General features: G+C 43.0%; 1 protein-coding gene across 2 annotated transcripts in view; it reads right to left on the bottom strand.

The window, feature by feature from the left end:
* Positions 1 to 22,060, bottom strand: part of cpne5b (copine Vb) — a 95,328-nt gene that overhangs the window by 11,265 nt on the left and 62,003 nt on the right. For both annotated transcript variants that reach the window (XM_053867946.1, XM_053867948.1), the window contains 6 exons: positions 15,355 to 15,458; positions 12,724 to 12,828; positions 5,234 to 5,275; positions 4,926 to 5,001; positions 3,167 to 3,220; positions 2,605 to 2,666 (listed from right to left, as the gene is read on the bottom strand). In XM_053867946.1, coding sequence (XP_053723921.1) covers positions 2,605 to 2,666; positions 3,167 to 3,220; positions 4,926 to 5,001; positions 5,234 to 5,275; positions 12,724 to 12,828; positions 15,355 to 15,458 — 443 coding nt within the window. The remainder of the gene's footprint in view (positions 1 to 2,604; positions 2,667 to 3,166; positions 3,221 to 4,925; positions 5,002 to 5,233; positions 5,276 to 12,723; positions 12,829 to 15,354; positions 15,459 to 22,060) is intronic.

Genomic DNA, 22,060 nt, shown 5'->3' with positions numbered 1-22,060 from the left:
GGACCGTGGTAGAGTGTCACAGGGGAGGTGCTCGCTCTCACTCCAGGGTTTGATGTCCTGTTGTGGGCTGGAGCTGGGACAGGGATGAGGCCAGTCTGGGACAGAGCGTGACTTGGTTTATGACTTTGTCACAGCCAAACTGCACAGAAGTCCACATTCAGAGCTGGACACGCACCGGGCACCTCTTCACTTCTGGAGAGACGTCACTCACTCGGCAGCCCCTCCCACATGCAGCGGCCACACACATAGAGGAACAGCGCACCTGCAGCAGACACTCTACATTCATTCCTACAAAAGCCTATTTTAAGGCTTGGAACGCATTATTTCTTTTTCCATTCATTGTAATGGGAAAAATCGATTCAGATTTCGGACAAATTGCTTCTTGAATGGCCGTCTGGAACGGATTGTGGTCGAGAGTCGAGGTGCCACTGTACATCAGAATTGAAGGTAGGTATGAGACACATTGAGAATATTTAAATAGAATGTAGTTTAAATTAAATAAAACACAACATTTTCTGTGCATTTTTAAAGTGTAATTTCACAATCGCACACATTTGATTTTTACTTGTAATTTTCTCTTACCCTCCTTTTTTTTTAGGTTTGATGGCCCCTCTCAATAGTCACGATATATAACCTGGCCTCTTAGGAAATGTAAATGCCCACCTCTGACTTACGCTCATGGAAATCATAAAAAAAATAAAAAAAAACTTCTGAAGGTTCATTTACCAAAGACATTCATGTGGTTAAGTACCATGGTAGCACAATGGTAATATTCATTGCGGGAGCATTTGTCTGCAGCAGTGGTGCCAGAACGTCAGCCGACGGCAGACTGATGAGGATGATATTTCCGAAGTGAGGCCACTAAACCTTCGGGTTATTGTATCATAGATCAGCCGCTGCTAAAAGTGTCAGTGGGCTCTGTCACACTTGTCAGCTCATAAAACCTCCGACAGCCGATCCACCGAGAAAGGACAGAGGGACTCACGACAGAAACGGAACTGCCAAAATATTTCACATTCATGTTCCCTCTGAGGAGGCTTTATTGACAGACAGGGGTCAAAGAGGTTGATAAATAAAGGAATGCATCCCTGATGTGGCGCGGTTTAACGACAACATCAAATGCTGAGATAATGAAACTGGTGGGCCAATACAAGGATGGATTAACAGCCTTTCCAGCATTATTCAGTCATCATTTATCTATTCATTATCTTCCATTTATTGCTGTTACATGGGGGTATGGGGCTGAAGTATATCCTGGAGGCGAGGGACGCCCCGCTAGGTCGATAACTCTTCCTTCCTTCTGTCCATTTCATAAGCTGTTAGTCTAAGTCACAGTTCACCCAAGGATGTTCTAGGACACATTATTGGATATTTCAGGTCTCAAAGCAGACTCCCTCACAATCCAGGCTTGGATCTGCTTGAGGTTTTGGCTCTTATCTTCTTATCAATTATCTTATCAATTCTATTGTACTTTGAGTGGTCTGTCTGCCCATAGACAGAGTTCTTTCATCAAGCTTTGGAAAAATACAAAAATGATACAGGCCTGCTCAGGGTGGTGGTGTGGTTTAGATGCCTGTCCGTATTCCAAAGCCACGTTCCTGTTGTAGGTACCAAATCTGTCAGTGTACTGAATGTGTCCTACCTGCCGTGGGATGATGACGTCACATCCAGCAGATGCAACATATGTAGTAACATCTGAATTTTGACCGGGATCGGTTCCGACCAGCCGGTTGTAAGTCAGATTGGACGTAAGTGGAATGCCATTCAAAATAGCCGACGCGAGGGTTATAGGTGCTGCTGTAGTGGTAGATCGCTGTGTGAGAGTGAGATGCTGGGATACTGTGCTGCTGTGACTGTCATACACAATGTCGGGCATCTGCTAGCCGTGGTCCTAAGTACAGGTAGACGTAAGTCGAGCAGGTTGTAAGTTGGATCTTACTTGTATATATATATATATATATATATATATATATATATATATATATATAAAATCACGTCTTGTTGTTTCGGACTTCAGACTACGGACACACTTACACTTTGCAAAAAAATTGACATTGTATAGACATAAATGTCACGCATGTGGTAGGAAGTGCCATAAAATCCTTCATTTCAATTTTCTCTGGCTCATAAAAAAAAAAAAAAAAAAAAAAAAGCATCTGCCCGAAGTGACATCATCACCCCGCGGCAGGTAGGAGACATTCGGTAACTGGACAGATTTGGTGCCTACATAGTCACTCCAACTACTGCAAACAGCTGCAAGCCATGGAATGGAAGAAGCTATTCTTGTGGCGGTTATGACAGCGAATCGTTTTGTTACCAATGTTACCGACTGCAGTTTTAGCAACCTTCTCCACCTGTTGCTGAAAATTCATCCAGACAAAGAAACCAGGTGACACCCACAACAGATAGGTAAATCACCATGACTGGACGATTGCAAGCTTGAGGTGCGCGTCTACTCTGAGTCTGTGGTGGCGCTTGTCAGAAGTGACTTCAAAAGGAGACAAAATCATAGCGCTGGGACACAGGTGAGATCCATGATAATATCAGCGAACACAGCAGTGAAGAAAAAACAAAGACAGAAAGGAGTCGTGCACTTCCACTCACCCTCCCTTGATGTAATCTAAGAACGTGAACTCGGACTCCACAGAGAAGGAGAGCAGGGTCACCTGGATTGAACAGGAAAGATTGGCAAAATCAATCCCATCATAACAAGACACCCACCAACAAATCAGGGTTCATCTTCCATCACGGACTCCGGAATTAGACGCGCAGCTTCGACTTTAAGTGATTTGTTTACTTCGCCAGAGGAAAAGAAGGAATGAGATGAATCTGTATGCATTACTCTGCTGGACTTCGGCTCATGTTGATGGACACATTTGCATCACAATGGGATGCTGATGTTGCTCCCACTTATCCCTGTCTGTTTTTCCATCTTGTCTTTGCTTTCCCTCGATCAAAAAACACACCTCTCTGGCCAGTCTCTTCCACTGAATTAATAAAACTCAGTAATTGATGCAGAACGCTGCGCATTATTTTATTTTACCAACAGTACTTGAATTGTACTATGGTAGAGTCATGCATACACATTTCCACTCTTAAAATGTAATGGCGTCACTCACATAACAATGAGCATGGAACAGTTGGGATGGGTAGGAATATCACTCACCGTTCCAGAGTTGACATATTTCTTTTTCTTCATTTTCTTCTTTGTATTGATCACCTGAAAAAAGGTGAAAAATTTCACTGTCCATTATTTTGAGGATCAGCACCTCCAAGTCTGAGGCCATGGTTCTCGACCGGAACACGGTGGTTTGCTCTCTCCGGGTGGGTGGAGAGTTCTTGCCCCAAGTGGTGGAGTTTAAGTATCTCGGGGTCTTGTTCTCGAGTGAGGGAAAAGGGGAGCGTGAGATTGATAGACGTGTTGGTGCAGCGGCAGCAGTCGCTGTATCGGACCGTCGTGGTGAAGAGGGAGCTGAGTTACAAGACAAAGCTCTCGATTTACCGATCGATCTACATTCCCACCTTCACCTATGGTCACAAGCTTTAGGTAATGACCGAAAGGATGAGATCGCGGATACAAGCGGCTGAGATGAGTTTCCTCCGCAGGCGCACCCTTAGAGATAGGGTGAGGAGTTCGGTCATCCGGGAGGAACTCGGGGTGGAGCTCCTCCGCATCAAGAGGAACCAGCTGTGGTGGCTCGGGCATCTGATCCGGATGCCCCCTGGACGCCTCCCTGGGGAGGTGTTCCGGGCATGTCCTACCGGGAGTAGACCCCGGGGAAGACCCAGGACTCGCTGGAGAGATTAGGTCTCTGGTCTGGCCTGGGAACACCTCAGGATCCCCCGCGAAGAGCTGGAGGAGGTTTGTGTGGATCGGGAAGTTTGGGCTTCCTTGCTCCGATTGCTGCCTCCGCGACCCGACCCCGGATAAGCGGCAGAAGAAGGTGAAGATTATTTTGATGATCCTCCGCTGCACATTTTGATACATATAACTGGGTAAGTGAAGGTTTCCAGTCGACACCTTTTATCAGAAAATTCACAAGACATTCACCTTCTCCAAGTGTAATTTTTTTCCTGAATTTGCAGTGTTCCATTTATGTGTATTTTCGCCATTTGTGAAAATTTGAATAAGAACAGGTGAATGGAAACCCCATAAATGTTCCTGACCAGTAACAGCCACAGTGGGGTTATTTGTCTTCAGCCTTCACTACAACAAGAGGCTGTGTCTGAGCTCCGCAGCTACAATTACCTGTTGTTGCAAGTCACCAAATGACCTCTGAAAAGAAACAGCAAACACCCAAACCGCAAATAGAAAAGGCCTTATTTTCCTCATTGCCACTGTGTGAATTTGACTTCATCCACCAAACCAGGACGCTGTGAAATTTCTAAAAAAATATGCCCAATTTTAATGAGGCCTGGTGCAAGACTTACATTTACCTTGCCACCCTTCTTTTGGCTCCAGAACAAGAGAGAAAAATGTCAATAGACCAGGGATGTCCCAGCTCATTACCTCGATTCTCTACGGCTGCTAAGCATGAAAGTGACAGCCCTTAATTCAACATGGAAGGATGGCAATTTGTCTGACACACTCAACAATCTGCTCATATAAAAAACCAAAGGGCCTTTCAGTCTCACTGGGAGGAAGAGGAAGATCAAGAGCAGCGTATAATGGAGCTGACATCCCACAGACAGGTATTTGTCCATCGTCTTAAGGCCACTAAACCAGCGAAGCATGACAAGTGAGACATTTCTCTTTGGTTCACAGCTGTTCTGCGCTGATGAAAAAAAAAAAAAGATGTAGCCTTGATCCCTGAAAATAATAATTCAATCTCAAAGATTTTTACACGCAACCGTAACATGTAAATAGCTGTAATGATTTATTGCATATTTGAAAGCATTAGCAGTACGATGCTGGCGCTACTCACCTCGTACACATTGAACTGACTTTGCCCTCGAGCAAGTTCTCTGTAGCTTGTTGTAAAGTCTCCAATAAAGTCATGGCTGTGAGAATAATTAAAGAAACACAAGGACATTTATTATTTCTATATGTATAAACCTGGAGGTTCAGCAGTGGCAGCACAGCATGAGGAAGAAAGTGTTGACGCCCTGGTGGAGGAGCGGCGACTGGAGAATTCATGCATGAAAATGACGTTTATCAAATCATGCATCTCCTGAAGCACATTTTGACTCTTTCTCTTTGAATTCGTGTTAGTAGGTTTTAATCCACACTCACCTGCCGTCTCTGTCCCAGTCATACACCTCCACTTTGATTGTTCTAGTGGAGAAAACACATGCATAAAAGAGCATCAGAGTTTTGAAGATGTAGGCTTAATAAACAAAACTGGTTTTGAGCCACAGCTTTGAGAAACACCATAGTGCATAGACTATTCCTGTATGATCTGCATGGCTAAGGTAGGGTGGCAGCAGTCCAAGCAAAGTGGCTCGGCACGTCCTGAGCTTGCTCACGGTTGGACATGCCACCTCCATGCTCTCATTTCTAGGTCTGCCAGCCCCCAATTTACACTGTCAAAAGTTGAGCAGATGTGTTTATTTCGTTACACACACACACTGCTCAGGGTGAATTTGCGTAGCCACTGCATGGCATCATCAAGACTGGTTCTAGTCGAGGTGGATGTTTTAACCCTATGGTTGCCTGTTGCAAAATTGCAACAGGGAATGTCACTACGTTACACACTTGTAACTACAATCTGAGTAGCATTTGAGAGCGTGTTTATGTCAAAGTTTTGGAGTAAAAAAAGTGTGAAAACAGACCCCTGGTTTCAGATACACAGTATGAGAAAGTCACACACACAATATACACATTCGATTGACTCCCATCAAGATTCTTCCACTCATTTATTCTTCTCTAGCTGTTTTCGAGCTAAAGCCACTAAAAACAATGCCACCGAAAAGATAAACAACAGATTCTGACTCACAAGACATCAAATAGCAACTATTTGCAAGTGCACTTTTGTGTCCCAGACTGACGCAGTCGTCGGGCAGCAGAGACGCAGGTCAGGATTAAGGTTAAGCCATGGTGGGGTCCTGGTTTTGCTCGGAATATGCTTGGCATATGTACAGAGCACCTGAGATGACCAAGAGTTCAAAGCAAATAGCCACGAATGGTGCCAGATATACCATGTAACATCAAGGTCGTGCCCCTCCGTTTGGACCTCTTGACTGCACTGAAACACCTATGTGTCTACATACAACATAAAAGGTTGACTTAAGCACCGGCAGTGGATGTGAAAGTCTGTGTCAAAAAAGACAATCTGTGACGCCTTGAAGTGACATAGTATTGGATTTAATGAGGCAACCACTGATGGGAAAAGCAGAAAGAAGAAATAGAACAAGAAGAAAAGGAGTAGCTAAGGAGGCTCTATTTATGGTGTCACACTATCACATTTATTGACATGTTGAATCATATTTTTTTCTCCTCACCTCTCCTAATTAACTCCCACCCTCTGGCTACTTTAAGAAATGTTTTTTTGGTTTCTTAAAGAAGATTTTTTTGCCAACTAAGTTACTTCAGGCGTGTGCACTAAACTTCCAGAATCCTGTCATTATGATACACCCACTGTCTGACATTCACAAAAAAAGACTCCTTCAGCAATTTGTCAAAACAAAAACTGAGTATTCAGCACAGCCGCAAAAAGGAAAAAAAATGAGACGGAAGAAAAGGTTATGGAAAGCCACAGACTGGATTTACAGTGTTTAGGATTCAAATTTAATCAACAAAGGTTCAAATCCACTGCAGTTAAAAGGAAAAAAACAAGGGGAGTAATTCACAGTCTGAAGTCAGGAGTATGACATTTGAGGCGACTTCACCTGAGAGCAAGTCTCAGCAGATTGAAACTGCAAAACTTTCTCTACACTTTCATGGCTGAGTCACATTGATCTCACCAACATGTCTGCACTTCCACTGACAGAGACCCAGACAGGAAAATAAAATAAAGGCTCAGAGCTGTCACCCAGGGATTGGGAGATGAAAAAGACTTGCTCCATTCTACCTGGCCCCGGACGTTCTCCCGCGCTGGTTTGTTCCGTATGAACCAACAGACACAGAAGAGGATTCCAGAGCATATGACACTCTGTCGTGATACAACAAGCACTCAGCGTAATTGTCGGCATGATGCTCCAGTTTTATAAAAAAAAAAAAAAACATTCATCAGACGAACCTGATGACTTTATAGAATCTCTCCAGCTGCATCAAAAGACCAGGATGCTCTGATTGCAGGGAGTCCTTGAGAACTCTCCGAACAATATCCACTCCAGACCTAATCTTCCACGAGTACATCCTCATTGAACGTTCTCAAACTGAAGATCAGGCAGCATTTAAACACATCTTTAGCAGCACTTTCCTCAAATGCAAAATAGCTAACTCACTCAAAATGCTACATTTGATAAAAATGGCTGATGAAATATCAATCACCTGAGCATTTAATGGAAAGTAAACAACCTGTTTATTAATAAAAACAATGCAGACCCTGGCAAGATGCCACTGGTTATGTTCTGTTCCAACCTACCTTAATATGCAAGTCCTCATAAAGTTCACAGTGTCATTCACCATTCATTGGTGTTGTGATTGTTTTGGGCAACATTTAACTTGATATAACTGAAATAACTGAAAATATTTAAAGACGTATTTTGGTGCTGAGCAACTATATTAGCACATGAGATTGGATTAATGAGGAACAACAAATAAATCTAAGTACAGTGGTACCTTGGTTCTTGACCACAATCCGTTCCACATGACCATTCGAGAAGCATTTTGTTCGAAATCTGAATCTGAATGGAAAAAGAAATAATGCGTTCCAAGCCTTAAAATAGTCTTTTGTAGGAGTGAATGTAGAGTGTCTGCTGCAGGTGGCTGTTCCTCTATGTGTGTGGCCGCTGCATGTGGGAGGGGTTGCCGAGTGAGTGACGTCTCTCCAGAAGTGAAGAGGTGCCCGGTGCGTGTCCAGCTCTGAATGTGCGCTTCTGTGCAGTTTGGCTGTGACAAAGTCATAAACCAAGTCACGCTCTGAAAGTCATTTTCTGATCCAACTTGAAATATGCCATAGATCTCACATATGACGTCGGTGAATTTGAAAGATAGACTCTAATGCAGTGCTTTTTCACTGGCACTCACTCACTCAGTCGAGTGAGAGCTCTCGGTGAGTGTTTAACCGTGTCAGTTAATGCTATCTTGCTTGCTATCTTCTACCTTTGATAGTTGAGTACCTTTAGCATCTGCCTTAGTGCTGGAGCAGTTGGGTTCTGCTGTGACCTCATACATGTGACATTTGATTCATAGGGCATGAGGCCCGGGAAAGTGGACCGGGAAATAACTTCGATCTGCCATAGACTTCCATAGACTTTTTTCCTATCTTAGGGCTGACCAGAAGGGGTGGAGACTTAAGATCATTTGGACATGCCAGCTCATTTCAGCAATTCAATTTCCCTCAGGCACTAACTGCAGCTTGTGACCACACAAGTGAGCGTCGGCTCTGTCTTCACCACACCGTCCAGAATTAACCCTGAAATAGTCAAGGAAAAGTGCCTCCAGCATGTACAGAAAATTGTGCTTTCGGATGTAAATACTTACATTTTAAACCATCACTCACAAGCATTCAGATCTATTGTGATGAATATTTAATGAAAAAAAAAAAACGCACTTGAAGAACATTCTGATCTTGCATATGGTGCTACTTCTTTTCTGTGCCATAAGTACCATTCCATTTCACATTCTCTTCTTCTTCCATTCACATCATTCTTACACAAAGTGCGCTGCAGCTTCTGTATTAAACAGCATTTCCATATACAAAGCAGGACTTATTCAAGTGTATCATCCTGCCGTCACTCTTGATACAGTGGCTTTTGTGCAGTGTGAACTTATTACCAGTGAAATTCTGAACACCATAGGTAACAATCCTTCATGCCAGCCTGGGTGTTTGTTAGGTTTTTAAATGTCACAAGAAATATAAAGCGGTGCATCTCGCCCCAGGCGCTTCCAGCCAATCAAGAATCTCCAACTGTTGTCCCCTAACAAGCACGCTTCTATTCAAATGTGGCTCCTGCATGCTGTTCGAGATTTTCTATTGTGAGAGGAATTCTGATAAATGAGGTTTCAGATGTGATGTTTTTCTTTAGACTTGGTCTTCTAGCGTCGCGGGCCAGCTGCTTCAACAGGCAGTTTCAAATGTCTTTCTCCCTGGCAACATCCACCAGCTCTGGCTGGGGGATCCTGAGAAGCAGTGAAGAGATATAATCCCTGTACCCAGTCCTCCGTTGACACCTCGGCCACCACGGCCATCTCCCAGATGAGTTAAACAACTCCAGGAGACATCTTCAACTGACTCCTGTCAACAAGGAGAAGCAGCAGCTCTACTCCAAGTCTCTCCCGAGTGAACAAACTCCTCACGCAATCTCTAAAAGAGACGCCTGCCACCAGTTCAACTACAAGCAAGTCATTTCACTTGCTTGTGTCAGAGATCTCGTTCTTTGCGTCATGACACAAAGCTCATGACCATAGGTGAAGGTCGGACAAAACCTATTTTGGTTTACCTTTCGGCTCATCTCTCTTTTACACACAACAGTGCGGTAGAGTGATCGCAACACTGGCCCTGCTGCACCGATTTGTCGACATATCATCGAAATATTGTCGACACAAAGAGTGCAAAGCTCTGCCATTCCAGGGCAGCTCAAAGTAGAGTCAGGTGAGTTGGCATCTAGCAAGGGATTTGGGGTTTCCAGGGCAAGGGGAGTGTGAGCCTTTACACTTGTGCTGCCACCTATACTCTAAGAACCGATAAGACGAAGAAGACAGACAGAGGGATTACAGCTGGCAAGCCTTGGGGGCTCACTGTTCCATACTGCTCACCTCAACAGAAAAGTAAAAGGTCACTTTTTTACACACCCGTTCTGCAACAAAAGATTGCCACCAAAGTCAAAGGGAAGTTGATAAGTGAAAAAAAGCATTCAAATGTACAATGACAAAACAAACAAATCACTGAGACAATGCATTCTTCATACAGTCTTTTTTTTTAATTAGATTTTGGTTTTAGAAACAAATTCCGACACATTTTATGTGGCCTATGAGAGCATGCAATAAGTTTAGGCTCAAAATGAAATTCATAAAAAAAAAAAAAAATCATTATCAATAGTGGAAGGACGAAGGCAACGAGTCAGACCAGGAAGCTACAGCCGACCAACAGCTAGACAAGAGAAGAGGGTGGAACATCCCACTGCAAGTGGTGCACAAGAAAGGTGGAAACAGAGAAATAGGAAGTCAACCTTGGGAGGAAATGGAGAAAATACGTCACAAAACACCAGGAACTCTGACCACAGAAAGTCAAAATAAAAACATATAGAAATGGAGGACATGACAACAAAGTTCTATAATCCATCACTTAAAATGAACTTGGGAATGAACAAGGGATAGAATCAGTGCAACATGAATGAAGCGACAGAGATGAAATTCCCAAGAGTGGGGTACACATGACATATTCAGTCCCTGGAGAAATGAAAGTGAAACCTATTCTGGTCTGCAATATACTTCATGATGTAATGTTGCTAATGGTATGTGAAATTCAGCTGTCAATGGAAAGTTGTGTCAACGGATGCGACGAGTCTCAACAACTGTCTGTTTGCCATCTTACTTCCTGTTACAGGTGTTCTGATCAGAGCCTGTCAGACAGTGAGTGTCTTGGACTGAGTTTAAGATTTGGACCCTTGTGTGAATCACTTTGCCATTGCTGCTCTGAAGGAACAAAGCTTTTGTGTGTTCACCACACTGGCTCTGAATGGAGCTGGCAGTCGTTGATGAGCAGTTCTGCACTGTATATAAATAGTTTTGCTGTCTGCAGCGTATCATTGGCACACACACACACACACACGCGCTTTCAACAGAGGAGGCTTCAACCTAATTTCCTTCCCAAGAGTGTTTGGTCGCCATAGAAGCACTTTCACGTGGGCTTTACTCCGCCAAAGTTAAGAATAATTACATTTATTAAAAGACTCCAGAGCACACGGCGGTAATTTAGCCAGCACCAAAGCATGAGAATAATTACATAGCCGCTTCCGATTTAAAAAAAAAAGAAAGCACCTTGGTGAGTTTGTTGTGCTTTAAACAAAGTTTATTTTGTGTATTACTTGTTGAATGGGGATATCAAGTGCCAGTTTCGCACCGTGTGGCTTGTCACTTTTCATTCCTCATTATCCTCAAATTTCATGATAAAAAGCGAAAAGAATTTTGACAGCACCAAATGAAATGTTTATAATTTCAGCAACTGTGATAAAACACTTTAATACGTGTGATGATCTCATGCAAGATGAAGGCGATCTGAGGGATGTATTCAGACAAGACAGAGTGAGAGATTCCACGGTGAGCGCAAACACAGACTGCTTTTTTTTTTATACTTCCTCGGCTTGTTAATGATTCAACTTGTTTCCTGCTGTCACTTATTTTAAATTGAAGAGGGGCTGATAATAAGCTGGAGGATAAAAAGGAATTTATATCCCCTCTGACACCAGATGTCAGCATTAATTATGGACCAACTGGGAAGAGAATCCGGTTATTATTTCAGCTATTGCGATGGCAGTTTAATACAGAGCATCTATGGGTTTAAAAGGTGTCGAGTTATTACGACCAAATGCCAATCGGTTGTTTGTTTTTCACCGGTAAGGCAGAACACTGTGTACGGAAGCGATAAAATAGGTGAAAGCACTTCAGACCAGAAGAGGGCACTGTTATAAGTTCACGGACCACAGTGCAAAACTGAAATGTGTCATTATATTTTTGAATAGCATGTGGTTTTAAATGACTTACCAAAAACAGTTTGCTCTCCTGTCAGAGTTTGCAGACAGTTATGGTGTGTAAATGGCAGAGCAGCATTGCTTGTGTCTTTGTGAGCCGGTTAGGGAGAGGAATACCCACAAAAATGCACAAAACACAGCAAATATCTGCAAAAACTCACACTGACAGCTGAACAAAAGGATCTCTGACCCATACGACATCAGTCAGTGTTCTACTTTACTTTATGAAGTAAACGTAAACTAAACTTTATTCCACAGTTAGTATATATATATATATATATACATATATATGCACATTTTTGGCATTTTGACATTTCAAGCTACTGCAGTACATTAAGCCAGCAGGAAATTAATAACAGGTATTTTCAAATAATTTAAAAAATAATGCCACATAAAACTGAATTGTTGCTCCATGACATCTGTTTCTAATGAGCTCTAAAGGAGTCTGGGTTTCTCTAACCATCATTGTCATTCAATTCAAGAGTGAAACAGATCACTGCTGAAACCTTACAAAAGTGACAGATTTCATCATGTTGTGTGGATAACTGCGTCTCAAAGGCAGGGTTGAAAAATGGAAATGCCAAAGGAGAAAGATATTCCGGGCTCACAGCGGCCCAATGAAAGGCTGCGAGGAAAAATACCGGGTTTAACAATCCAGCTTGGTGACCACTGTGATGGATTTCTGTGCATTTAAGTAGTGGACGCCGGGGGTGTTGAAATGTCGCTCATCAGTTTGCTGTTTGTCAGTCATAGGTGTGGCATGACAAGTGGCGGGCATTGATCGACGGTGTCAGGAGAGGGCAGTGGGGCCAACATCGCTCAGCGTGAAGGCTCATTGTTCCTGACTGGGAACGTGCGATGCGTGGCGGGATGAGGGGATGAGCGCATCAGTATGGATCAAAAGGAATGTAAAAGCCTCAGTCCTACCTGTCGTAGTCGCCGTTGCAGAGTGCTCGTACGGGGATGGTGAAAGACTGCCACACTGGGTTCAATGTGTTCTTCACCACCTCTGTTTTATGGCAGATTGTAAACCTACAGCAGAGAGAGCGACATTAGGATGAAGGCAGCCGAGGGAGGAAATTGTGTAATAACTGTTTAGCACACATCTAAGAGAGGCCATAAATATTAAAACAAGGAGTGGGGCTGGCGATTCAAAGGGGAGAATATCCTGCACTGCAAGCCTGTAGATGGTTATTTTAGACACCATCCTTTTACCAGCAAGTGGAAATTGACATGTAAATTGCTCTGTTAGAGTCACAGATCTCAGTCTAAATTATTGCCTCAGATATATGCTCTGACACCAATGAGTTGTATCACTTTATCACTTATTTATTCCTGATTCCAGAGCTCTAGATTACTTGTGCTCCACTATGTCCCTCTAAGCTGTTAAATCTCTATAAGTCCTTGAGCCACAGACTCTGCTAATTTGAGCCGCCCTCTGGCTCTAACCGCGGATCCTTCCAGCTTGTCTTCGGGGACCCATTTTGTACCCTGTTATTTGTGATAAAAAAAAAGAAAGTACTGAGAATAGTGAGCAGAAGAGCAATGAGGCCCTTGTTAAGGCGTCTCTGGCTTGATAGAGCTGACGCTGCCACAACTGCAGAGCCTCTTGAGACAGTTAACAGCCCTCAGAGGGAGAGGAGACGTGCGGCCCAGCCTCAAAAGATGGTTTTCATATCCGTGAAAAATGCAGATGATGTTATTTCCATGCATTTTAAAATAATTGGCTCATTTCCTTATTTGCTTTAGTGGTGTCATAGTAGGTGGTTGAATTTTCTTAATCAGGGCTAAAATAAAATATTTATCATCGTCCTCCATTTCCAAATATTTCCGCGAAGTTGAACAGTTAGATGTCACAAATAGGACTGGCAAAAAAACACCAAAATGTCTGTAACTGAAAAGACTTAAAGTGCAACAATTTGCCTGCCACATACGCCCCCCTTGGCATCGCTCCACAGCCCCCCAGGGGGCCCCACCCCACTATTTGAGAAGCCTAACCGGAGACAGAGTCAGGACATTGAGCAGAGGAGACCAAGAGGACTGGATGAATGGACAGGAAGGACAGGTCCTTGGATTTGTGGTCTTGAGACTGACACCAACCTCGGTATTACAACACCATTTATAATATGAATTCACATTGAAACACAAATTGATATTATGTCACGTCAGTTCAATCTATATACCTTTATTACAGGGGACACATAAAGAGGGTTTGCATGCACGTAAGCAAAGGAGCATGGTGTGGGCTGTATCTAAATACTGCAGTAAAATACACTTAGGGCATAGAGTTGGGTTCAATTAAGTACACAAAAGTGATTTCCCAAATCTGAACTGCATTGTACTACACATTGTGTATGTGTGTATGTGTATGTTTTGCAGTGAGGAGGAGACGCGGCAACAGTCACAGTTCCATCCTCTTGAGAATATTCTTGGCATGAAGGACAAATGGTCAGCCTGCTTCTTACCAGTGTATATACATCCTCTTAATGACCTTGCTAAGCTCATTGGTTGTCTCCCCCTCTCTGTGTCTCTCCCTTCAAAGTGTACAAAGCCTCCCACTGTCTAGAAACTTCTCCACAGCAGCTGTGCCTCTGATATATTGCTTTAATTTAGTGCTTCCTTGTCCATCCCGGAGAAAACCTGAGCATCTAACACTTCTAACTCCGCTTCTTGTCTTTGTGTCAGTGTGACTGCCTCAAAACTGCTGTCCTATACAGCTTCCCTTTCACTCTAGCTGCCACTCTTCTGCTACAGATCACAGCAGACAGTCGTCTCCACCTGATCCATCCATCCACACCTAGACTCGGCCATGACTGAAAACACCTATAATGAAACACATAGTCTCACTACTGGATCATGACATTCGGAACATCAGAGTGGTAGCTTGTTTCAGACTCTCTGGGGACTTGTTAAAGAAATGGCCCCTGGTGGCCTTTGAATAACACTTACATACTGCAGCAACCTGTTGCCTTTGTAACAGAGGCTGCTGTGTACATCCTCTGTTTTCATACGTGAATTGGCCAGAAATGTTTTCTGCTGTTCATATGCAACGCACAGCTTATACAAATGTGAGTTTCTGACAGTGACTGAGATCTCTAGACTCTGCGTGGCCCTGCTGATCATGAGAAGTAAATCTCTCTCCTATCTGCAGCAGTCCTCACCCGGTCCATCTCTTCATATGTCTGACCGGATGTACGACTCCAATTCCACGAGCAACAGATTTAGTTATAATGATGTTTCTTTTGGGATTTTTCCTTTAAAAACATCATAATCATGTCCATGATGCACAGCATTTTCCACTTGTTTTAATGTTTCTACTTTGTTTTAATAAGTTTTATCACATGTGATTCCATCTTTACAAAAGAGATGATTTTTCTGAAGGCATGGCGTCCGAGGTGGAGCACCACGATAGTTTACATGAGGGTTGTCCAAACCAGTCCCCAAGGGCCGCAGTGGCTGCAGCTTCAACAGTCAGATTCTCAGTCAGGTGCTGCTTGTTTCAGCTGACACCCCTGGTTTACTTGTGGCAGAATCCCTGCATTAGCAGCTCGCACTTACGTTCCGTCCTCATTGCTCCTGTAGAAAACCATGAAAGGGTCCGACTTGCCAAAGAAATCCTTCTTGTCCAGTTTGTTGGCGCAGAACTGCATTGTTGCGCTGTCCTGCAAGAACATGCAAACAGCAGTAAGTAAGGAGCGTGTGCATGAACAAGTCCTTCATGATTAAATAATAGAAAGAATATGCATGTGTCCTATTTCACTTCTGGCTCTGCGTTTCCTTTATCACAACAGCATCACAGCAGATGGAGCAGCAGATGGAGGATGCCGACCGCACATCATACAGCGGCATCATGAATACTGAATGCTGAAGGAGACATGAATTCTGTATCTATAGGATCAGGAAAGCGACAGGCTGGGAAAGAGTTCTATACATACTCCTACATGGATGTGTTCTCATTACATCCATGTAAATTCACTTTACAATTGAATTTTTTATCTCAGCCAAACATGTTCCTTGGTGGATTGATCTCAACTAAGCCTTTAATTCACTCTATGAATCACAACCCCCACAGATGAATCTGTATCTTGTGAGATCAGTTCTCTTTGGAAGGGAGTCGAGATGAGATGCCATCGGGTTGAGAGCAACATACGGTTCAAGGCAGCGTCTTCAGACTGTGTGTCATTGTTAAGACAGAGCTGAGCCAAGAGGCAAAGCTCAACATTAACTTGGTTGCTTTCTCTCAAAAGCAGCCACAAGCTTTTGGTAGTGACCCGAAAGAACAAGATCACAGACACAAACAGCTAAATTAGTTATCGGTGAAAGATGGCAAGATCCTTTCTTGGAGATGAGACTCGAAGCTCTGCCATCTTGGCGAGGCTCAAAGTTGAACCACTGCTCCTCGGTAGTCAGAGGAGCCAGGACACATTTGAGAGATTATGTCTGCTAGTTGACCTGTGAGAGGCTCAGAGTAAGGGACGTCCAGATCTCTTCACTTCAAATGCTTCCCCTCACAAGTGGAAGAAAAAAGATGCGTGGATGGAACTCTCACATTATCACTTCTTACACGACATATTATTGCAAGTCTGGCGACTTGATCCTGGCTGGAGACCTGCACTTTGTCCAAGGAAACTCTCAGCGCGTGGTGAGCTTCTTGCCTCAGGCGACTTGGCGCCAGGTGCCGGAAACTACGTGAACAACGCGACTCCACACAAACATGATAAATGCAGTAACGGGTCTGATTGCTGTCTGGGCAGACAACATAGTTCAACTTCTCAAACTCCCAGAACACTGAGGTGTGCGGCCAGGAGCTACAGGAAAATGGTGCTCAGGAACAGGAGTGCAGCGCAGCGGTACTAGGCCTAGCGATGAGTACGGATGAGTGCACCAATTCCTGGTCGTCTGATCACACTGATGCACATATATATACATATATCAACAACTGTAACTTCTCTTTTCAATTTACTGCACATAATACATGAATACAAGACTATTAAACATCAACATTAAGAAGATGAGTGAACATCTCTGATGATGAAATAAGTCGTTCATTAGCAGAGTTTTCAGTTGATAAATTTGCGTGAAAGGAATCACTAACAAGCCTCTTGAGTGACTGCATTGAAATTGCATGTCGGTGGGGCATTGTTTCATTCATGTGCAACCTAATGATCAGCTGGCTGTGTTAACAGGAGAATTGATCACCCACTTATGGCCCTTTCCCACGGTCACCGATCACTGTGGTTCTGCCTCACTTCCATTAGCACTGTCTGAGGTGCTGCCAAGTAAAGCGGTGCTGAGTTTAGACCCCATATCAGGCGGGATCCTCACGGGAGGCCGAAGCATTCTGTCACTACCATGTGATCAGAGTCAGTGAAGGGAACCACACATTTTATTGCAGGTGTCTCAAACCAGTCTTCTTAGGCCCGGGTTGGCGGTCGGTTTTCGTTCCAACCAAACACCTATCAGGTGACAGTCAAACAACTGATGACAGTCTTCAGACAGCTGAGTGAAAAAGTGTTCTCGTGATTGGTTGGAACAAAAACCTGCACCTCTTTTGTGGATAAGTTACAGAGATCCACAAACGGAAGAGACATCCATCCCTTTCATGTGGATATGGGAGATGAAGTTTTGCGGCGTAATGAAACATTCATCAGCACCTTGATCCCTCCTCTTGATATTGAACTTGCTGGAATGGAAAACAAGCCACAGACCGACGTGTCAGGCCCTGTCGTATTATCTAGAGTAGCAGTAGAATTCATGTCAGCATGAATGAACCTTTTTATTCAGTTCCAAAAATATTAAATCCACTGCCACAAAACAGACCAAAATAGCGACCCGTCACGGCAGTGGTGCAGAGAAGTCATGGATAAGCCGCTCATGAGCACACCGGCCTGAACACTCCATAGCCCTAGCAAGCCCACAAGCACGATAAAACAAACCCAGGAACAAATCCAATACGAGCTGTTCAGGAAAAACAGATACAGGAATTTATAAAACTGTTTTATTACATGCTGGATATGAGAGCGCTTGGGGATGAGCATTGATCTTAAATGGGATTCACAATAAAGCAAACCAGTATATGGAAGAAACAAAGAAAAGAAGAAAAAAAAATCAATGTATAGCTGCACAGTGTGGAGCTGTGAGGACATTATAAAAAAAAAGAACCTGAAGGCATTTCCTGTGTAGAAACAAACCATATTTAATATATTCACTGGGCTTTGGCTCAAAACAACAGCACATTATCCTAGAATTCCACTTGCAAGTATCATGCTCTGACATGATTTATTCAGGATCCGCTCATTACCACCTGCACCGATGTTCTTTTTTTGAATTGTTTATTCTACATAACTTGAGTATCGTGCCATCAAAGTGAAATCTAGCTCCGGGGTCTTCGTCGGAAAAGGTTTCCCTGCGTGGCAGAAAACAAGCCGCTGTTAATCTGTGAGAGAGACTTGAGCCGCGGTCTCTTGAGGGCCTGAGGTCTTCCACCGGGCGGCCGATGGATCCGCTAATGACAGCTTGATGGCTTTTTAATGTTGCTGCCTGGACCTGGTGCCAAGCTGAGAGCGCGTGAGAACGACAGTAGGTGTGTGTGGATGGTTCCTCTGCATGTACAAGTTTCTCTTTCCATGTTTGCTCACTGTCTTTATCAGCCAGAGTCAGGCTGCTGCAGCCGACTCTTCCCTCTGACACGTTAATGAAAATTTCCACTTCATCCACAAGAGGAAGTTTATCTGAATCCCTGCCTGCACCTTGAGGACACAAACACAACACATGTCTACTGTTTGACACAAACCTTCAAAATGCAAAATGATATTGTTTGCCAGCAGATATTAAGATTTAACTATTAAAATGCGTAGTTCAAGTGCGAGATATATAGAATGTTAGTCATGAATCATGTCACTGCTTTATAAAAAGACGGTCAGTTTAATCGCTCATATGATGAAATCAATTGAAGAAATAGTCGGGATGGCAGTGCCATAATGTACAGGATGATCCCAACTAGCAATGCACAACACATCTTCATATCTTCAACCTCCCAAAGCACCCTGGCTACTGACCCATTTAAAGTTATCCGTAACAAAAATATGGACAGTTTTTCACATGAATTTCCATCACTAAAGCAAGAAGCAGACAGTAGTTTTGATGGTCGCATTACTGCATAACTCAGCTGTATTGTTTTTTGTTTTTTTTTGGGTTGTTTAAACATCACATTCCAACTGTCCCATATTTACTGTGGTCAAGTTCTGTAGACTTAGGCGTCTAATGTCATAGAAACCAGCCCACAACATCAGCGGTTCATTTGAATTGTACGCTTCCCCTCCTGCGGCATTTTGTGACTTTTAAAAACCAACCTATTTTCACGTAATATATGAAGTCTGTCAAGCGCAGCATCACGTAAAAGAAGTCAAGAGGATGGGGTTAGGTAAGACAGGATGGCGCTCCTTTCGATCCATGTTTGATGTTGTGTAGATTGCTATTTGAAGACCCTCAAGTGGCTGTGTGTTTCATCATGATGACTGACCGCGGCGTGCATCCATCCATACAGTACGCAGTGTCACATGGGTTTTTTTTTTTTTTTACCTTTTCATGACTTTTATTGGGTTTTTCATTATTAAATGACACTTCAACCTTATCAAAAGCAATTTTCAGCTGGACAAATCCAGTAACACTCGATGTTTCTGAGTCCAATTTTCTCACCTCACTTAAAGCACTGATATCGGTGACAAATATCCGGACAGATAAAACAAAAGATTCCAACATGAAGGGAGAAAACATGATGAAGGATATCGAGAATGATGCAGGATGGTTAAACATCTCATGGTGTCTTCTCAGCTGCTTCATCTCAGAAATATTCTCACATTGTGACATCACTTCTGCAAGAATGATCAGGCTCTACAGTGCTTGGAAAGGACACACTGGGAGAGTTGTGTGGCGATGACAGGCAGGTGAAACCATTTATAAAGACCGAATGAGTGGGGTTATTAAAAATGCATCACCACTTGCCTCATTAAAGTTCTGTGGCATCAACACACTCTTTCAGTGCCTGTGATCAACAGCCATTTGCTAATATGGAGGGAATCAAAGTATCAATATTTAAAGAGAGACGTAACCTCAGGAGAGCCACGTTCACATCCTCCAGCCAGTAATGAATGAGTGTTCATGACAAAGCGTGAGTGTGTGTCTGTGTGTGCGTATATAAGGCCTCATTAATTTGAAAAATGGGGTGTAAAGTGAAAGAGTCGGACCCTAAAGAAGTGGCATAAATGCATGACTCTGCGCAAGTTAGCGTCTGGAATCAGGACGTGGGGATGAATGTTTACAGCTCTCCGTAGAGCAAGCTGGGTGGTCACTGCATTGTAGAGGAACGTGATGAAGGTGGAGCGCAGACGGAGCCAGAAGACAAACGTGGAATGAACAGTGAAAAATGATTTAATTTATAGAATCTTCGACATTTTTGAGGTCAGATTTATTCTCTCCACATAAACAGAGAGGCCCCCCATACACTCTTAAAACACTATTTCTGTTGCGCTATTTTCAATCACGTCCCCAGCTTTATCACACTTCCTGTGTTTGTGAAATTGTGCACTCAGAACAGCACCGCTCTCTGAAAGACGTATCTGCACTCAGCTCATCGTGTTCCTTTGGCCCTTTTATCGAACACGCCGTGGAACAGTCCGTCTGTTTTAGTCGGAGAGACTACCTGGAAGCTTAATGCTGCTATTCTGGTATTAAGGCGTCATAAACACGGCTTTGGAGCGTCTATACAAACATGTCACAATGTTATATTTCCGTTGTTTTAACGGAAACCTTTGTTTGTTTGAAAGGGCTTAATGCATGGATTCACCTTCTTGAAGTTGAGACCATTTCTGAGTGAACAACAAAAATAGACTAAAACATAATGTAGAAAAGTGGACCACAACAAAGCAAACAACATTGATGCCTGAGGAAATAACATAACATAATAATTTTGACCATCCACTTGTGAATGGACATCCTTCAATCTGGAAAATAAACACAATTCTGAGTGCCTCACAAAAAAAAAAAACATAAGAAAAGATCTACCAAACCGTGGAAAAATATATGTTGTTAACGTCAGTGAAAGTCCACCAATATCTGTGAATGGATATGAGAAACTACCTGCAACACCAAGTATATCAAACTCCAATCAAGCCTGAACTCAATTTCGTACTAGAGGATGAAACATTGGAGCCCTCAGGGTGTCAGAAATGAAGAAGCTAGGACTCTTTAGAACACATAAACTGAATGATGAAGGTAAGAGCAGGAGACCAAGAGCATATTTTCTGTGACTACCTTGTGTTTAAAAGGCGCCTCCATGCTTCTCCATGTTTTTGTTTTACTGTAAAATATAACAAATATGGAGCCTCAGCATAATGCAGAGTTTCACTGATTCATTTTGCTTAGTATGTAATTGGTCGCAAAATTGTGGCGGGCAGCATCGTGGCATTTAAAGAATCCCAGCTGCAAATGATGGTGCAGATGGTGGTCACCTCTAACTTCCATCTGAACAACAGTTAGGGCCTGTTTCTGTTGCAGTTTTGGAGTATACACACTCTGAAAACTCCACCAATCGAGAAGATGAGGGAGGCTGTGTGACGTAGTCGGCAGAGAGCAATGGAGCGAATTGGATTAGGAATCTGAAGAGGAATATTCTCACTCGCAGAGTATGACTGAGAGTGATGCCATGATAAGAATGAGGACCAACATAGGAGCTACTGAGGGAGGAGGAGAACATCTGGACACATAAACAGTGACAGCACTCCTCGAGTCTCAGTCAAGAATGTGACAGCACAAAGCATTCTGCAAAGATGCGTGTTGAAATGCAGCAGACAACGCCTTGTTTTCATGAACAAAGCGTTTCATTTATGCTGCTTTCACCTGATCTTGAAAGAAAGAGGATTGTGGATACAGCACATCTGGCATTTAGTAAATGAATTGCAGCAACTAATTTGATATAAGTCAGAAATTATTCACGTTCAAATTATGATTTTGAGAATGTGAGATTTGACTACTATTGGAAAAAAAACCATCTGGTCCAGTTGCTATATTCAAACCTTTGCTTTGTGATGATCCTGATCGCTGAGCTCTAAACACAACAATGATACTTGTAATGTTGCAATATCCACAATTGTTTCTGGTTTGCTCTGAACACTTGTCAATTCACCAAATGTTCTCTGCAAAACAGATTCAACAAAAATGTTGTGGGATTTTAACACAAAATGTGTTTAATAAGGCTATTAAAATC

The sequence above is a fragment of the Synchiropus splendidus genome, chromosome 6, assembly GCF_027744825.2.
Source record: "Synchiropus splendidus isolate RoL2022-P1 chromosome 6, RoL_Sspl_1.0, whole genome shotgun sequence".
NCBI lineage: Eukaryota > Metazoa > Chordata > Actinopteri > Syngnathiformes > Callionymidae > Synchiropus > Synchiropus splendidus.
The sequence above is the reverse complement of the archived record's forward strand: the minus strand, read 5'-3'. Positions and strand labels throughout refer to the sequence as shown.